The sequence below is a fragment of the Mastomys coucha genome, unplaced genomic scaffold, assembly GCF_008632895.1.
Source record: "Mastomys coucha isolate ucsf_1 unplaced genomic scaffold, UCSF_Mcou_1 pScaffold21, whole genome shotgun sequence".
NCBI lineage: Eukaryota > Metazoa > Chordata > Mammalia > Rodentia > Muridae > Mastomys > Mastomys coucha.
This window is the reverse complement of record NW_022196904.1, coordinates 133,742,160-133,758,674: the sequence shown is the minus strand read 5'-3', so window position 1 is coordinate 133,758,674 and position 16,515 is coordinate 133,742,160. Positions and strand designations below refer to the sequence as shown.

The following is a 16,515-nucleotide window of genomic DNA, read 5'->3' as shown; positions in this document are numbered from 1 at the left end:
AAAGGGCAGCAAACTAAATCTCTGTGCTGAAGAGAAGAACTACTGTTTGACTCCAGGGGCACAGAAGTGTGTGGGTTTTCTCTGCAGAGAATGACTGTCGGGAAGCTTGCTGCATTCAGAACCAGTGAGCGAGGCAGGTGGATAAGCTAAAACAATGCTTCAAAGAACAGGCAGAGGGTGTAGACCACAAGTGACAGCTGAACTCAGAAGGAAAAGAAGGCTGTGAGCCAGGATTGATTGGGTGGCTCTGCAGATAGTGCACTGCACCTGGGGTGGTGCTGGCTGAACTGTTGAGACTGCCAGTCTCTGAGCTCTGCCTGTCAGTGTCCTAGGTAAGAACCAGGCTCCAATAGCAGTGCTGGGGGCTCCCCAAACTTCAGAACTCTGCAAATGGAAACTTTTAGAAACCTCTTACCATCCTAATTTGATCTGGAATATTGCTGTCTTTGAACTGAGTAAAATGTTTTGAGAAACCTTGGGAGTTGTGTTTTGGCAGTATGAAACTTGGTATTAAAACAGCCTCTTGCCTCCTGGAACGGCAGTGGGAAACCTCTATGCCCCCAGATTTCACTGGTGTGTTCCATTTCACATCACACACCATAATGAAAACAGCAAGGCTGTGTGTGACAGCTGTGTCACCACATTCTTCTCCCTCTAGAGGTTTTATATTCCATTTGAGAGAAAACAATCTAAATTTCCCCAATGTATCAGTTTACTTGTGATTCTGAATGTGAGCATAGGGTGCAGAAGGGCAGACGTGTGATCTGACTTGAGCATGTATAATGCATGTTGTGAGTGTGTGATTGAAGATTCAAACTCATTTCTCAGGTGCAGTGGAGAGGAGGGAAGTAGTACTGTTCTCATAAGACATCTCAGGCTGAAGTCAGCTAATCTTCCATGTCTATAGTTCTGACATTATGTCTCATGACATATGATTGGTGAGAGATGTGTACCCCTCAAGAAATCTGGGGCTCAAATGTGCAAGCCTTGTCATGGCTGTGTTTGAGCTATAAAGTTACAAACTGCCCAATAGGGAAGGCTAAGAAGGCAGAGGGAAGCCACTGCTAGCCACCTTTTTAGGTCCTGCTTTTTATGATTGATTGCCCCTCAGTGTTGTCTGACTGGTTCCTACTGCCTCTACACTGTTCCCGCTGCTGCATGGCTCTAAGAACCAGTAAAGGTTCTTTCCAGTGCTAGAGGGAGTTTAGGGCACCCTAAGGGTACAGCAGACTCCAAGGTCTGAGGGCTGCTATGTGCTTGCTTAGCTAGCTACGTATTCTCTGCTTGGATCTGTTACTACTGATAACAGAAGTCCTGGCAAACGTCTCAGTTGAAGAGGACCTAGTTCATTCAGTGTGAACTTAGCTTAGAAACTTTGTGGCCAAGCCACATACCCAAAATGGGCATTGCCTTGTGTCCTCAAGAGTTTCTGCCTTTATTTGGGTTTGATCTGCAAGGAGTGACCATGCTGCTTCCTGTGGCTTCTCTGCCTGTTCTGATAAGTGATACTAGTTGTCTTTGAGGAGAGTTTGTCTGGAGGAAGCAGAAAGTCCCACAGTCCCCAGTTGGTGCCCCAAGACACTGGCTCCCTCCCTGTGGCCAGGGCTGGTGTCAGTCCCACAGACCCTTACTTCCTGAGCTCCACATGAGCACACTTGTCTGTCTCTTCTGGTTTATGAGTAGCCCTGTCCCTCAGATTAGAAGTACTATTTTGACTCTGCCTGAGACACTAAATAGTGCTGCTGCCCTGGGAATCTGCCCCTAACCAGAAGGTAGTGACGGAAAGCAGCCATTAGCCATAGGCACCAACAGTGACTGAAGAAGGCGGGCTTGAAGTTGTCTGTGACATTGTGACAGGAGGGAAAGCCCCTCTCTTGGCAATTATTATGAGCCAGGATTTGGGAGTTTGCTTTAGTTTTACAGAGCTGGATCTCACATGAAGTATTTGTCTTTAGAAAAAAAAAAAAGATTTGGGGCTGGTGAGATGGCTCAGTGGGTAAGAGCACTGACTGCTCTTCCAAGGTCCTGAGTTCAAATCCCAGCAACTATTTGGTGGCTCACAACCACTCGTAATGAGATCTGATGCCCTCTTCTGGTGTGTTTGAAGACAGCTACAGTGTACTTATAATAAATAAATCTTTGGGCCTGAGCGAGCGGGGCCGACCAGAGCAAGCAGAGGTCCTAAAGTCAATTCCCAACAACCAGATGAGGGCTCACAACTATCTGTACATCTACAGTGTGTACTCATATACATTAAATAAGTAAATAAATAAATCTTTTAAAGAAAAAAAAAAAGATTCTGGAATTTCTGGCCACTTCATGTGCACACAGGGAGAAATGTAATTTTGAGAAAGAACCTGTGTGTGGGAACAGAAGTCATACCTGGTGTGTGCTAGGATGCAGTTTGCCCATTGTGCTGGCTCCCCAGGGCTTCAAACCATTCTCTTTTTGGGACAGGGTCTCAATATATAGTTCAGGCTGTCTTGGAACTCACTATGTAGACCAGGCTGGCCTTGGACTCAGAGATCTACCCTCCTCCGCCTCCTGAATGCTGGGATTAAAGGTGCACCCCATTACCTGCAATTTGGGGGTGGGGTTACCATTCTTGTAGGTGTAAGGATACTCAGCACTAGGTGTCCATCTGCCAACATGCATGTACTCTTTTTCTGGCCAGGGTGAAGGGGGGTGGTGCCTAGGTTTCGCCCTTGTGCTATATGAACTTAGATATGAGGACTATTGGGAGTCACGTAGGCTGGTGGTCATTCTTTCAGAAGAGGTGGGATTCTCTGGGGTAAAGGGCTCAGCCAGCTTCTCATGCAGGCATTCTGTAGTAAACACAACTAGTATGCTATGAATGGTGCCAGCAGCTGGAAACTGGAGGAAAGTGGTGAGCACCTGTTGTATTTTAAAAACCTGTCAAAAATGTCTACTTAACTGGTTCCTTTGAATGTCTCCCTCATAGGCATGAGCTGCTAGAGGAGGCCCGCAGGCAAGGGTTGCCTTTTGCACAGTGGGATGGGCCCACAGTGGTGGTGTGGCTGGAGGTGAGTCCTCTTCACAGGCTGCATTACAGGAACTCACCGAGGCCTCTCACATTTGCCTGATGTTCTGGCCTTCTTGTTCCCATATCTAGCTCTGGGTTGGGATGCCTGCCTGGTATGTGGCTGCTTGCCGTGCAAACGTCAAGAGTGGTGCCATCATGTCAGCCCTGTCAGACACCGAGATCCAGCGGGAGATCGGCATCAGCAACCCCCTGCACAGGCTGAAGCTGCGGCTGGCCATCCAAGAAATAATGTCACTGACTAGCCCTTCTGCCCCACCCACATCCAGGACGGTAAGTCTCCAGTGACATGCTCCTGTGCTCAGGAAGGAAGGACTGATCACTGGAAGGCTGCAGACCACTTAACCTGCTTCTTATAGGTCTTTGTAAGCCCCAGAAGGTCTCATTTAACATGACCGCAGATGCCTTAGAACTTTGCTTATATGAATTGGATGACCCAAGACTAGCAAGCATTTTGGGCTAGGGTATAATAGCTCTGTGTAGAGTCCTTGCTTAGCATGTGAAAGGTATTGGGTTCATCCCCGGCATTGGACAAAGATTTTCATGAAAGCTTGGCTGAAGTTGAACACGAGGCCCATTTGATCTCGTGAGAGTATGAGGATCAGAGCTTTGAGTCCAGCAGTGGTAACATATTGAGACCCTACTCAAGTGAAAAATGAAAGCTTGTCTAGAAAAAACTCAAGAAAGGTGTTTAAAGGTAGAAGTTGATCCTTAAAAAAATCTCACAAGTGATGGCTCAGCAGTTTAGAATACTGGCTGTTCTTCCAAAGGAGCTGGGTTCATTTCCCAGCACCCACATGGCAGCTCACAACTTTCTGTAATTCTAGTTCCCAGGGATCTGGCACCCTCACACAGACATACATGCAGGCAGAATACCAATGCACATAAAAATAAAAATAAATTATTTAAAAACAAAACAAAAAACCCTCACATGCATTTATTGTACCTGTTGTCCTGGGGGCTTCTGGGCAGGAATTGAGGAATATATACTCTATACTCGTACTTCCTGCCTTTTGCCTTTCATGCCTGATGACCCCTGACCATGCAGAACTGGAATTTGCATTCACACAGAATGAGCAACTTGCAGAGCAGGTTACACATTCCCCTGTGACTTCTTCACAGTGCAACAATGGGGATTGTGGATCTCTTACTCGACAGGGGTGGCTGCTGGCCTGGGCCTATGGCTAGTCTGTGGGATTGTGCCTCTTTATCTGCAGTACTCCCTCCCCACCATATATCATGCACAGCATGCTGGACCATAGAACAAGGAAAGAAGACTTAGACTTATTTTGTTGAATTAAAATTCACTGACATCCAGCTCCTTCTCTCTTGTAAACTCTGCCCTGGCATGGGCTCCGTGGCAGCATGTAAGGAGTTTGCATTTTCTCTGAAGTGCTAGCTCTACAGAGCACCTTTGGATGGTACTAGTGAGGAATAGCTGCTGCCACCCAGTCAGTTGTCCTGGTCACTAGAGAATGCACTTTTTTCTCACTAGACAATAATTTTTCTCTGTAAAAATCAACCAAAGGGTGACATGGGTGTACTCCTGACTTAGCTTGAGTGACTCTGGAGAAAACCACAAGTAGCTTTGAGACATACCTTTTTGCAATAGCTTAAGGCCTCACCCTAACCCAAACTTACTTTAAAGTGTTGAAGTTTTTTTGTTCTCTGTGGGGTGAACCCTGGGTTCTGACTTCAGCTGTGGCTCAGAGCTCTTATCCAGAGAATGGTATTTGTTGCCACAATCTCTCCTGTTCCCTGGTAGTTTCATGTCAGAAAGGCATGTTCATTGAGACCCCTCCAAAGTCTTTCTCCACTGTGCTCGTACCAGGAGCTCCCACGGTCTTAGCTTGGAAGTGTTCCCTCCACTCTATCAGACACAGGCATAGATTCCTCCCTTGAACTTCCAGTAACAAGCATGTAGATTTTGGTCCTGTCTCTGGCTGTGACAGGGAGACAACCAGGACATGGTATGGTTAATTTTGGCCTGTCTGGGCTAGTTCCCTGGTGTATACCTGCCAGCTGGAAGAGGGCCCTCTGCTGCTCTTTGAATGAGGCTGCTTGTGGGAAGGATTCCTTTAGGAAGTGCTGGAGATAAAGCCCAGGGCCTTGCACTGATAGGCAGCTCTGGCACTGAGCCCCACCTCCAGTCCAGTGTGATTGTTGTAAGATAGTGAGCAGAGTTCTGAGAAAGCCAACATTTCTAGAAGTCTAAAGGGGGTGTTGTTTTCTTTATTTATATACCCCAGGGGCAGACATAGCAGCCCAGCCCTGGAAGCTGTGAGCTCTTCTCCATTGAGCATTGCTGGCAGAGTGTAGCTGCTGGCAGAAGGGCTGGGCTGATGTGGCTTTTTATCATTTTCTGTGAAGAGTGGCCTTTCCCTCAGGCTCCTGTGCCTGAAGTTTATTTGTGTGCCCTCTCCTCTCTGTCATGCTTCCCTGGCCCCGGGATATGGCTGGTGCACTGGGTACCTTAGACCACAGGAAATGTCTGGTTGACACATGAAGAGATGGAAACGCTCACAGCCACGCCACAAACGGTTAGTCACTGCAGCCTGCATTCGCAGGGCACGTGCTGTGTCAGACCAGCTTGGGCTCTGGCCTTTCTGTTGGGAATGAGATTTAATGTTCAGTTGTTTCACGGACATGTCCCCTCTTAGCTTATCAACTAAGTATACAAACTGGAGTTTGTTTTGCTTTAGTTTTTCTTTCCAGGATCTTAGAGTTGCTACAAACATGCTCATTTAGATAGAATTGATTTGCCCTGGGAACAGAGCTCAGTTTAGCACCCCAGTGTGATAATGGAACCCCTCTTACTGATATGCTGGCATGGAAAGGGTGTGTTTCTTGCATGAAAACCCCCAGGCTGCTGGTGCTGCACAGACTGCATGCTGCTGCAATCCCAGCATGCTTACATGTCCAACCGTCCATGTTTGCCTGCTTGCCTTACCATAGCTTACAAACACTAACGGTTTGTTCTTTTGCATTCCTAACCATGTAACATCAGGAAGACGAGGAGGGAAGCTGGGCTCAGGTTGGCGTCTTTCTCTACCTACCTACCTACCTACCTTTACTGTGTGGCAACAGAAAGTTTCTGGGGTGGGAAAGCATGGAACTTGTCTTTCTGGATGTTCTTAGAATCCCAGTCTGCTCTATGCGGTTAATGGTTTGAAAACTTAGACAAGCCTAGAGCAGGCTTGGCAGCGTCTCATGGACAACTTTGAACATTTTCACAGGAGCCTTTGTGGTGGCTCTTCATGAGCACAGGCTTCTGTCAGTGTGGGGTCCCTCACACAGGAGACCACACCTTTTAAGAGTGCACACAGAATTTCCTGCTGGAGTGACTTTAGTTTCAAGATCTCCTGGTAGAAAAAGTGAGAAATGTGCAAACCTCAAAGACATGATGCCTTTCCTGTGTCTCTGTGTCTTACTGAGTGCTACCCTAATGCTGCATAGATTTAAAGATCTCAGTGGGGGAATTCTCAGATGTGAGGCTTCTTCCTGTCTCATGGGTGTTTGCATTTTCCTGCTAAAGTTTTTATTACATTTAGGTATTTGTGTTTATCTGTGTCTCTGTGCACATGCCATAATGAGGTCAAAGAACAAGGAAGGAATGTCAGTTCTCTTCCCCATGTGGGCTCCAGGGAGGAACTCTGTTTTCAGGCTTGTTGGCAAGTGCCTCTGCCCACTGTGCTCTCTTCACTGTGTTTGCATTCTCAGTCCCCAGTTCTTCAGCACCCAGGGAACTCTTTCTAAGTGCTTTGCAGCTCAGGTGAATGACACGTCCCTGGATTTCAGCGGCCTTCATTGCTGAGACTGAGCTATGGACCTGGACAAGTAATATTCTCAGTTTTCCCAGCCACAGGCAGCTGCCTCCCTCTATATCAGTGTCACTGTGATGCAGAAAAAAAGGACATGGGCTCCGCTCCACTGCTCTTGATGTGCTCTGCCTCTCCCTACCATTACTCAGCCTAGTTAGCAGCTCCTTACAGGATGGGCAGTCAGGGTGGTCAGCTGGGTATTTTCTGATGATCACAGGAAACCTCACATGTCCATGCAGAATGGTTCCAGTTCTTTGTAGAAACAGATGCTTGTCTCAGGCAAGGAAGTGTGAGCAGCACGCTTTGCAGTGGAGTGTGAAAGAAGGGCCTTGTATCACTCCCTCACAATTCTCTTCCCAACTGTGCTGTTAGGCAGAGGCCTCAGCCTGATCTCCCACATAGCCTGTGGGACACTGCAGATCCATCAACAGTCGGTGTGGCCATGGCCCTGCTTCTTCCTAGCCTAAGTTTTGCTGAGTCTGGGTTGTATCTGCATGGTGCAGTGTTTTCCTTAGTCCTAGGGCATCTGGCTCTGTGTGCCTCCCTTTCCTAGGTTACCTCAGCATCCTAGGAGAAAAGAAGGGCTCCTGGACTGAGTCTTGCTGCAGCTTATCACAAAGAAGATTGGTGTGCATGGGAAGCATTCAGACAGGACAGTGCCGCCTCATTTGGCCCTTTCTTTATAGGATCTTTCTCATTCTGCCCTTCCAAGAAGGCAGACCCAGGCCAGAAAATAGCTGAGGGTCCCCGTGCTGATAGACAGTAACATCTTGTGATGATGCAGAGTGCTTGGGGACAGTAATAGAATAGTTCTTTTAGTAGAGCTTCAGTGTCCTTGTTGGGTCTGACTCATTCTTTCTGGCTTGGCTGGAGCAGGTGACCAGTGGAGGGAGGCTGTTTTCATTTCCCAGCATCAAGTCACCTGTTCTCTTTCCCCAGGACAGACTGTTTAGTCACTAGAAGTGAGGTTTTTAACCTAGGTTTCCAGTTGGTTCTCAGTCTGTAGGAATGGGCCCCTGTTCATACTGCCTAGCACAGCCTGTGTCTTGGTCTGGGGGCTGTTGTGCAGCTTCCTGTCTCAGTTAGTCCTGTCTTTTGTGAATGACCGACTGACTTCCTTCCTTGTTCACTGGCTTTGTGTGTCTTCTTGCCTTGTGCTGGTGGTTCAGTGCTGGTAGTTAGTGAGGGCACAGCTACACTTCTTGTGGATAATCATTCAGTTTTTCCTCTTCTCAGGTACTCTGTGCTGCTTGAAGGTGGGTTCACTTTATTCCCAGAATGCTGAATTCTCCGCAGTGAAGGGGGAAAGCCTTTCACATGGTGTTTCTGTGTCTTTGATAGTATTATGCTTTACCAGTTTCTTTCTCTTTCTTTCCTTCTCTTTCTTTCTCTCTTTCTTTCTTTCCTTCTCTTTCTCTTTCTCTTTCTCTCTCTCTCTCTCTCTCTCTCTCTCTCTCTCTCTCTCTCTCTCTCTTTCTTTCCTTCCTTCCTTCCAAGGTTTCTCTGTGTAGCCCCAGCTGTCCTGGAACTCACTCTATAGGCCAGGCTGGCCTCAAACTCAGAAATCCGCCTGCCTCTGCATCCCAAGTGCTGGGATTAAAGGCACCTGTCACCAGTGCCCTGTGCTTTTCCAGTTTCTTGTTATGCAAAATTTCCCTGTTCATTTCCCCAAATGTTGATCCAGATTATGCTCCCATGACAATAAGCCTTTCAATATCAGGTATTATTTTAGTATGTTGTTGATTGACTTGATGGCATTACAGATTCTTGCACTGTTATTTTGGAAGTGTGTTAATTTACAAATGTTTGGAAGGTATTTAGGTGTTCTTAGCCATTATTTATCCCTTTGAGACAAAGTCTTGCAGTGTTACCCAGGATAGCCTCTGACTTTCAGCTTTAAACAGCCATCTCATCTTGGCCTATTGAATAGTTGGAGGAACTATAGATATGTGACCCTGTATTTGGCCAACTGCTGGTTTCCTTTTTCTCCCCCTTTTCCACCTATCTTTACAGCTGGATCTTGCCTTGTAGCCCAGGTCAACCTTCATCTTGCTGCAGTTCTCAGACCTCTCAGCCTCATAAGTACTGGAATTATAGATTCTGATTCAGTTTTTTGAGTCAGAAAATACTGTACAGTTTAGCTTCTAAGCATATTGAGAGCTGGGGTGTCGCTCAGGTTGTTATATATGAGGTCTGGTTCAGTCTGCACCATACCACGCCAAACACATCTGGATCTGTTATGGGGCCGTGCGACTACTGTCATCCACAACTTGGGAAGCTGAGCAGCCCAGAAATTTGACTGTAATGTGCCATCCTTGAGAGCACCTGGGCTGTGGGATAGAGTGTGAGGCTCTGCATCCTGTCTTGGGCAGCATGGTAGTAGTACCCTCTCAAGAAAAGAAGGGAAGTGTTCTGGTGTCAGGTGGATATTCTGGGAAGCATGAGTAGACCAAGTTATTGATAATTGCTGCTTCAATCTGTACCATGCTGAGTCTTTTCAAGGAAAAGCTACTTTAAAACACTCTTCTCTTTTGTGCTTTTAGTTGGAAGGAGTATTTATGTCTTATTTATAGTTGTGCATTTGTCTTTGAATCCTGTTAGCTATTGATTTGTCTCTTAAATTTTTTTCTAATCAACTTTTGCTGATTTTTAAATAAACATTTTTGAAAAAGTGTTAAAACCAAAGTCAAAATCAGCCAGAGATAATTTTAATGAGCCAAGTTGAGCTTGCCCTTCAAACTTGTTCATGAGTCGTGGTCATTCTTAGTTGCTGCATTAACAGCTTTTCAGAAGGGGGTCTGCAGTTGGCTGTGGTTTCCTTGTGTCTTGTTTACATAGGTTAACTCAGCAGTGAGCCCTAGACTTTTAATGACTCCTTTTGTCTGAAGACTTACTAACTTTTAAGTGATGGGGATGGGAGATTGATCGCCCAGGAGTTACCAAGTCCAGTGTTGTCATTAGTTTAGTCTTCAGAAAATGTGGTTGATTTGAAGTCCATAACTAACATCACCCACTTACTAAAAGCAGACGCTAGCATATGGGGACATGAACCATGAGTGGATCGGCAATGAGTGGCTGCCTAGCCTGGGCCTGCCGCAGTACCGCAGCTACTTCATGGAGTGCCTTGTAGATGCCCGGATGTTGGACCACCTGACCAAGAAAGACCTGCGAGGGCAGCTGAAGATGGTTGACAGCTTCCACAGGCAAGTGGACACTCGCCGTGCTTTTCTCTGACTGAGGCTTGCTTGCCCTGTTGCTAGCTCCACATAATCTCTTTTTGTTGTGTCTTTGTAAACAGAAACAGTTTCCAGTGTGGAATTATGTGCCTGAGAAGGTTGAATTATGACCGAAAAGAACTGGAAAGAAAAAGAGAAGAGAGTCAGAATGAGACAAGAGGTGAGTTCCCTGCCTGGGCAGTGGTCTGGCTTCTGCTGTCCATGCTCCAGCTTCAGTGGGGTGGAGCATCTTCTGAGCAGCACTAGGAAGAATCCTGGAAGGCTTTAGGTGGAGGCACTGGCCTAACCTGAGGAAGATGGGAAGGAGTGATAAAGCGCTTGTCTGTGCAGTTCTGGTACTTTTCCTATGATATTAGTGTGTTATCCTTTGGTTGTGTGTCCTGTGTGTTGATATTTACAAATGCAGAATAGTGATGAGTCTGCTGCATACTCTCTGGGATAAGTATGTGGAGTATTCAAGGGTCTTGACCCCACAGGAAAGGCAGGAGGCCCTGAGGCTACCCTCAGCCTGCTCTTGGAGGATAGCAACATATGGGGATGGGGAGGACATACAGAAGCAGAACAGGCTGTAGGATGGCTGCTCTCCTCTAGGTCCTTCCTCCCTGTTGCAGCCCCAGGTGATGGAGACAGTTACTTGCTTGAAGAGACAGTTTCAGAAGTCAGGAAATCATGGATGATTTTAGCAGTGGTTCTGAACTGAATGGGCACTGGATGTTTTAGTCTCTGTCAGTTAATCTTTGCTGCTCACCACAGCCCTAGAAATTCTGTTTTTAATAAGAAAAACAAAATACAAAAAAGGTGAAAGGTAACCAGGCAGCGGTGGTACACACCTTTAATCCCAGCACTCCTGAGTAAGCAGAGGCAAGAGGATATGTATGTATTTGAGGCCAGCCTGGTCTATAGAGTGGGTTCCAGAACGATCAAGGCTAAAGAAATCCTGTCTCAAACAACAGCAACAACAACAAAAGAGAAAAACGGAAACAAACTGCACATTTGAAGGGCAATCTGTCCCGTACTGTTGCCCGAGTCCTGGGAATGGCCTCTTTTTCAGAGCAGCAACTGGGGAGCCAAGTGTTGAACCTGCTGCACTGTTCTCTGTGGCTCTCTATCTTCCTGCATCTGACAGGAAGCGATTGGGCTTATTTTTAGACTGACTATTCTTAGCTCTCCATTAGTGCTAATGGAGTACTGTACCTATTACAAGGTGTGGCCTCCAGAGCCTCTGTGCTAGAGAATTTCTTTCAGTTTCTCTGAGTACTGGGTGTGGTGACATATGTCTGTGACCCCAGGACCCAGGAAGATAATGCAGAAGGACGATGTTAGTTCAGGGCAACTGAGGCTCCAAAGAGAGACTCAGTCTTCAGAAAATAAGTGAGAAAAACATTGAAGGTATTTGGATCATATGCTGGCTAGATAGTTTCATGTCAGCTTGACACAGTCTAGAGTCATTGCACAGGAGGGGGGCTCAGGTGAAAAAATGTTCCTATAAGATCCAGCCATAGGAAAACATGTAGGGCATTTTCTTTCTTTCTTTCTTCCTTCCTTTCTTTCTTTCTTTCTTTCTTTCTTTCTTTTTTTTTTTTTTTTTTTTTTTTTTTTTTTTTTTTTTGGTTTTTCGAGACAGGGTTTCTATGTATAGCTCTGGCTGTCTTGGAACTCACTCTGTAGACCAGGCTGGCCTCGAACTCAGAAATCCGCCTGCCTCTGCCTCCCAAGTGCTGGGATTAAAGGTGTGTGCCACCACCGCCCGGCAGGGCATTTTCTTAATTAGGATTGATTGGGGGGCGGGGGTGGGGAGGCACCACTCTGGTAGTACTGGATTCTATAAGAAAGCAGACTTAGCAAGCAAGCCATGGGAGCAAGCCAGTAAGCAGTGTTCCTCCATGGGCTCTGCATCAGCTCCTGCTTCCTACTACCCTGCATGAGTTCCTGCCCTCACTGCTTTTGATCATGAACTGTTAAGCAGAACTGTGAGTGAAATAAACCCTTTCCTCCCCAGGTTGCTTTTGATCATGGTCAACCAGAGCAGTAGTAACTGTAACTAAGGCACATCATAAAGTAAATTAAAATAATCATGTTCACCTTGAGCAAAAGTTTGAATGCAAGATATGCTAGCTTTACAGAAGAGACCCTAGAAGACTGAGGACCATGGGCTGAAGAGCTGATAGGAGCTTCCTCAACACTGCCCTGGCTTCCTGCCTGGGTCATTGCATATTTCTTGTGGAGGAGGGGGTGGGGGTGTCCAGCATCCCAGCAAACTGCCTTCCATGTGTAGCTGCCGGAACATGCAGACTGAGCAAGTGTCTAGTGTGTGGAGGTGGCTTTGTCTGTGATGGGAAGAATCTGCTTTGGTCCTCAGGTTTGTAGGCTGTGACTCCACTCTATTCCTGGAAGTGGAGTGAGTTCTGTGCCTTCCCCCTGGGTTCCCTGGCGTATTTCCAGTGGGTTCTTAGAGTAGCACGGATAGAATTCCTATGTGAGGGCTGTGGTATCTGTAATGCTGGCATTGGGAGCTTGGGTCTGTTTCAGAAGTGCAAGGTCAGGATTTGTACCAGGACCCTTTCTCCTGTGCTGCTGGTTATTTTATTCTCTTTTTTACTCTCTTGCAGATGTGCTTGTGTGGAGCAATGATCGAGTGATTCGCTGGATCCTGTCAATTGGCCTTAAGGAATATGCCAACAACCTAATAGAGAGTGGTGTTCATGGCGCACTTCTGGCCTTGGACGAGACTTTCGATTTTAGTGCCCTGGCACTCTTGTTACAGATTCCAACGCAGAATACACAGGTGACCCCAGCGCTGTCAGCCTTGTATCCTGCCTGTGTTCCAGGAGTTCTGATTGCACGTGCTCACTTGTCCCCTCCAGTTCAGGGAAAGCTTAACATTGCATAGCTAGTGAAGACTTTCTGTAGCTCCATAGCGAGTCAACAGAGGCTTAGTGCTACCCTTTCATCTGCTTTCTGTTTCAAGTATACTACATGGAAGTTTTATTAATTTCACTTTTGTGGTAATTGCTTTACTTAATTTTCTTTGCTTCAGGAGCATATTTGAAAATGTGAAATTTCAAAAAAAAAAGAAGAAAAGAAAATGTGCAATTTCTATTTTTCTACAGAATACCAACATTAGCTCATACTCCCAGCCATCTGCATAGCACTTACTATGGCTCCTCTCCCCTCAAGTCCACCCACAGATTAGATGTGATTTTTGGATTCCATCGGGGGTCAGGGTGTCCCTGGCAGTGGGATACGCCAGCATCCTTCTTAGTAACTGATGAAAGCTTTGGTGGCTTTTTCACTGTTTTAGGCTCGAGCTGTCTTGGAAAGAGAATTCAACAACCTTTTGGTTGCAGGGACTGATCGGAGGTTTGATGAGGTGAGTGCTCAGCCTGATGGTCTTGTTCTGTTTGGTCTGCTTGTTTTTCTTGTGTTGGGGCTGGAAATCGATCACCAAAGCTCAGCTTAGCCTACACATGTGTTCATGGGTGTTGAATGGGTCCCATTTCAACATATATAGAACCATGTGGGGAATCTACTTAAGGAGTGTGGACATAAATTCAAATATATATGTATACAGATGTTGGTGTTGAGAGAGTTAATTGCATTGACACTGTCTACTGGTTGTCATGCCCAGCCCAGAAAGGAATGGTTTTTGTTTTGTTGTGCTTGTTTCAAGGTAGCGTTTCTCTGGGCAGTTCTGGCTGTCCTGGAACTCCCTCTATAAGACCAAGCTGGCCTCGAACTCACAGAGATTTACCTGCCTTTGCCTCCTGAGTGCTGGGATTTAAGACACACACCACTACTGTCAGCAAGAGTGATTACTGTTAGTTGGCATTTGTCTCCTTGGTTTGCCAGGATGATGACAAAAGCTTCAGGAGGGCACCTTCCTGGAGGAAGAAGTTCAGACCAAAGGACATCCGCGGCTTGGCCTCTGGCTCTGCAGAGACGTTGCCTGCAAACTTCCGGGTCACCTCCTCTATGTCATCTCCCTCTATGCAGCCAAAGAAGGTTCAGATGGACGGTATGTAGTGGGCCCTGCAACCCCACATGTGGGGAGTGGGCACTGGCCGCTCCCAGGGCACTGGAGTGCAGCTGCATGCTCAGGTGTATTTGTTGTTCAGCTAACCCTAACATTGAATTGTCACAATTAACCACCAAAGTAACAGAAACTAAGAAAAGCCTCATGTGATTGAATCTTAACCTGTTTTCCATAGGCTTAATACTGTCTGTTCTTGGGGCGGGGGAGAGCCCATGCTGTGAGATCAGACCTGACAGGCAGCACAGATGTGCCTGCTCTGTGTTACATGCCAAAGCTCTGACCACAGCTTGCTCCTAAGACAGGGTCTTACTATAGTAGCCTAGGTTGTCTTCAGAGTCACAGTAAGCTTCCTGCCTCAGCTTTGTGAATGCTGAAATTACAGGCATAAGCTACAACAGCTGGCCCAAGCAAATTGTAAATAATGCAGTTTCCACCTCTTTCCACTCTGTTAGTCATGTCCCTGTTAATAGGACAAGGAAGATAAGCTGAAACTAGGTGGGCCCCAGCCAGAGATGGTGGGGCACAGCTGACAGAGTGGACCCCAGACTTCTGACAGGACAGAAGTCAGAGATTCGCCTAGAACTTTGCTGCTAGAAGGCACATGACCTTGAGCAGGCATGTTCTTGAGCAAGCCCTCTGGCTATGCTGTGTGTTCCTAAGGAGGTTTTAATAACTGACAGCCACATACTGGAAGCAGCCAAACCTAATAGTCCTAATAGGCAGGCTCCTCTTTGCCAGTGCAGGTAATGGATTAGCCATGTTCTTTTGGGATTATTGGTCTCACTACACAAACCAGAGGCATGCACAGGGGCATTGCTTCACTGGGCTGGACTCCTGGAAAGCACATCAGGTAGAAAGCTCTGGCTTCTTTGGCCATGGTTCAGTATTGTGTTTCAGGGAAGGTCCGGTCTGTCTGCTCATAGCAACTTCATAAGAACCAATGTGAGCTTGCTGTGCCAGCCTAGCTCAGGCTGAATGAATGGGTGCATGCAGGCTTTCCTTGTGATAAGCCACACTTCTCAGTCAAGCACTAGTGCTCTAAGAATGGGAGCTTAGAGAGAAAGAAGCTTAGAAAGAGGCGTAGGAGTCTAGGGTGTGGAGGTGGCTTCCTCTACTCTCACATGAGAAGGCATCTGATGGCCACCAGCTGTGCTGAGAACTTCATCTGAGGGAGGAAAGCTAAGATGCAGTGTTCATGGCAGGCTTTCCTTCCACTAAGCCAGCTGTCCCACTATCTCCGAGAGTGTGGCTGTGGGAACTTAGCATTCTCCTTGTACATAGGCCCATTCTGTCTCTTAAGCCATGCTGGCTGTTTATTAAATGACAACCAGCATCTTAGTGGTTTCCATGGTTTCTGATGGAAACTGAGTCTGGGCATTGGTTTCCTAAGAGAAGCCACTGTCCTGGTCACCCTGCCCTTTACCTCTGTCCCATTTCGTAGAGCCCCCCACCTTAGGAGTGTAGCCTTAGCCCTTCCCAGAGTGCCTCTTGGGATTGGGATTCACCTATGGATGCTTGGAGGTGTAGTATTCTTGTGTAAGGTCTGTGGTACAGTCTCAGGAGAAACATGGTGGTCCCTGTCATAGTTGTCATTGATATGAGCGCCTAAGTTGGATTTGTGATGCTTGCTCATTGCTGCTTCTGAGTTAGCTGCCAGTTTCCAGGCTCTCAGAGGGAGCTTCTGGACCACCATGGTGTTCTTGCCTGGCTCCTTCCCCACAGCAGGCTGTCCTCCCACCACTCCAGAAGTCCTCTTAGCGTGGAATGTCTTTTTTGTTGTCCCCTTGTGTGAAGTTTAACACTAACTGCACGCTGTGTTTGCATGCTTCCTCCCATGGTTGTGGAGACAGGTAGTGTGTCCGGAGCACAGAGGTTGGACTCTGCCACAGTCAGGACTTACTCCTGCTAGAGCCTCCTGCTGGTGAGTAGAGAGCTGCTGCTCCAGACACCCCCAGTATAGCCCAGGCGGGTCACTTCATGTCCACTTGGCTTTGGCAGCTTTGGACCATGAGAGCCAACCTCAGTTATTTGGGAACTGAAAGAATACATTTCTCCTGACATTTGGTGCCACAGGTGGTGGACAGTGACCACAGAGGGTGAAAACCTTGCTTTCTCTCTGTGTGTGTTGTGTGTGTTCATGAGTAGGTATGTGCATGTGTGAGTGCAGGTGCCAGAAGAGTCCAAATGAGGGTGTCCGATCCCCTAGAACTAGTTATGTATAGCTTTGGGCAGCCTGAGGTGGGGGCTGGGAATGGAACTCGGGTCCTCTGCAGGAGCAGCTGTTGTTGTTGTTGCTGTTGTTGTTTCTTCTTCTTCTTCTTCTTCTTCTTCTTCTTCTTCTTCTTCTTCTTCTTCTTCTTCTTC

The 16,515-nt window shown here is 46.9% G+C and overlaps 1 protein-coding gene across 13 annotated transcripts in view; it reads left to right on the top strand.

Moving 5' to 3' along the window:
* Ppfia1 (PTPRF interacting protein alpha 1) overlaps positions 1 to 16,515 on the top strand; it is a 77,099-nt gene that overhangs the window by 59,229 nt on the left and 1,355 nt on the right. For 2 of the 13 annotated variants that reach the window (XM_031389027.1, XM_031389039.1), the window contains 10 exons: positions 2,963 to 3,044; positions 3,134 to 3,334; positions 5,539 to 5,601; positions 6,069 to 6,095; positions 9,910 to 10,085; positions 10,181 to 10,278; positions 12,728 to 12,903; positions 13,420 to 13,488; positions 13,968 to 14,133; positions 16,002 to 16,072. In XM_031389027.1, the coding sequence (XP_031244887.1) occupies positions 2,963 to 3,044; positions 3,134 to 3,334; positions 5,539 to 5,601; positions 6,069 to 6,095; positions 9,910 to 10,085; positions 10,181 to 10,278; positions 12,728 to 12,903; positions 13,420 to 13,488; positions 13,968 to 14,133; positions 16,002 to 16,060 (1,117 nt within the window). In that variant the 3' untranslated portion in view covers positions 16,061 to 16,072. Of the gene's footprint in view, positions 1 to 2,962; positions 3,045 to 3,133; positions 3,335 to 5,538; positions 5,602 to 6,068; positions 6,096 to 9,906; positions 10,086 to 10,180; positions 10,279 to 12,727; positions 12,904 to 13,419; positions 13,489 to 13,967; positions 14,134 to 16,001; positions 16,073 to 16,515 lie in introns of all 13 variants that reach the window. The other 11 variants (XM_031389026.1, XM_031389029.1, XM_031389036.1 and 8 more) reach the window with 9 other exon arrangements.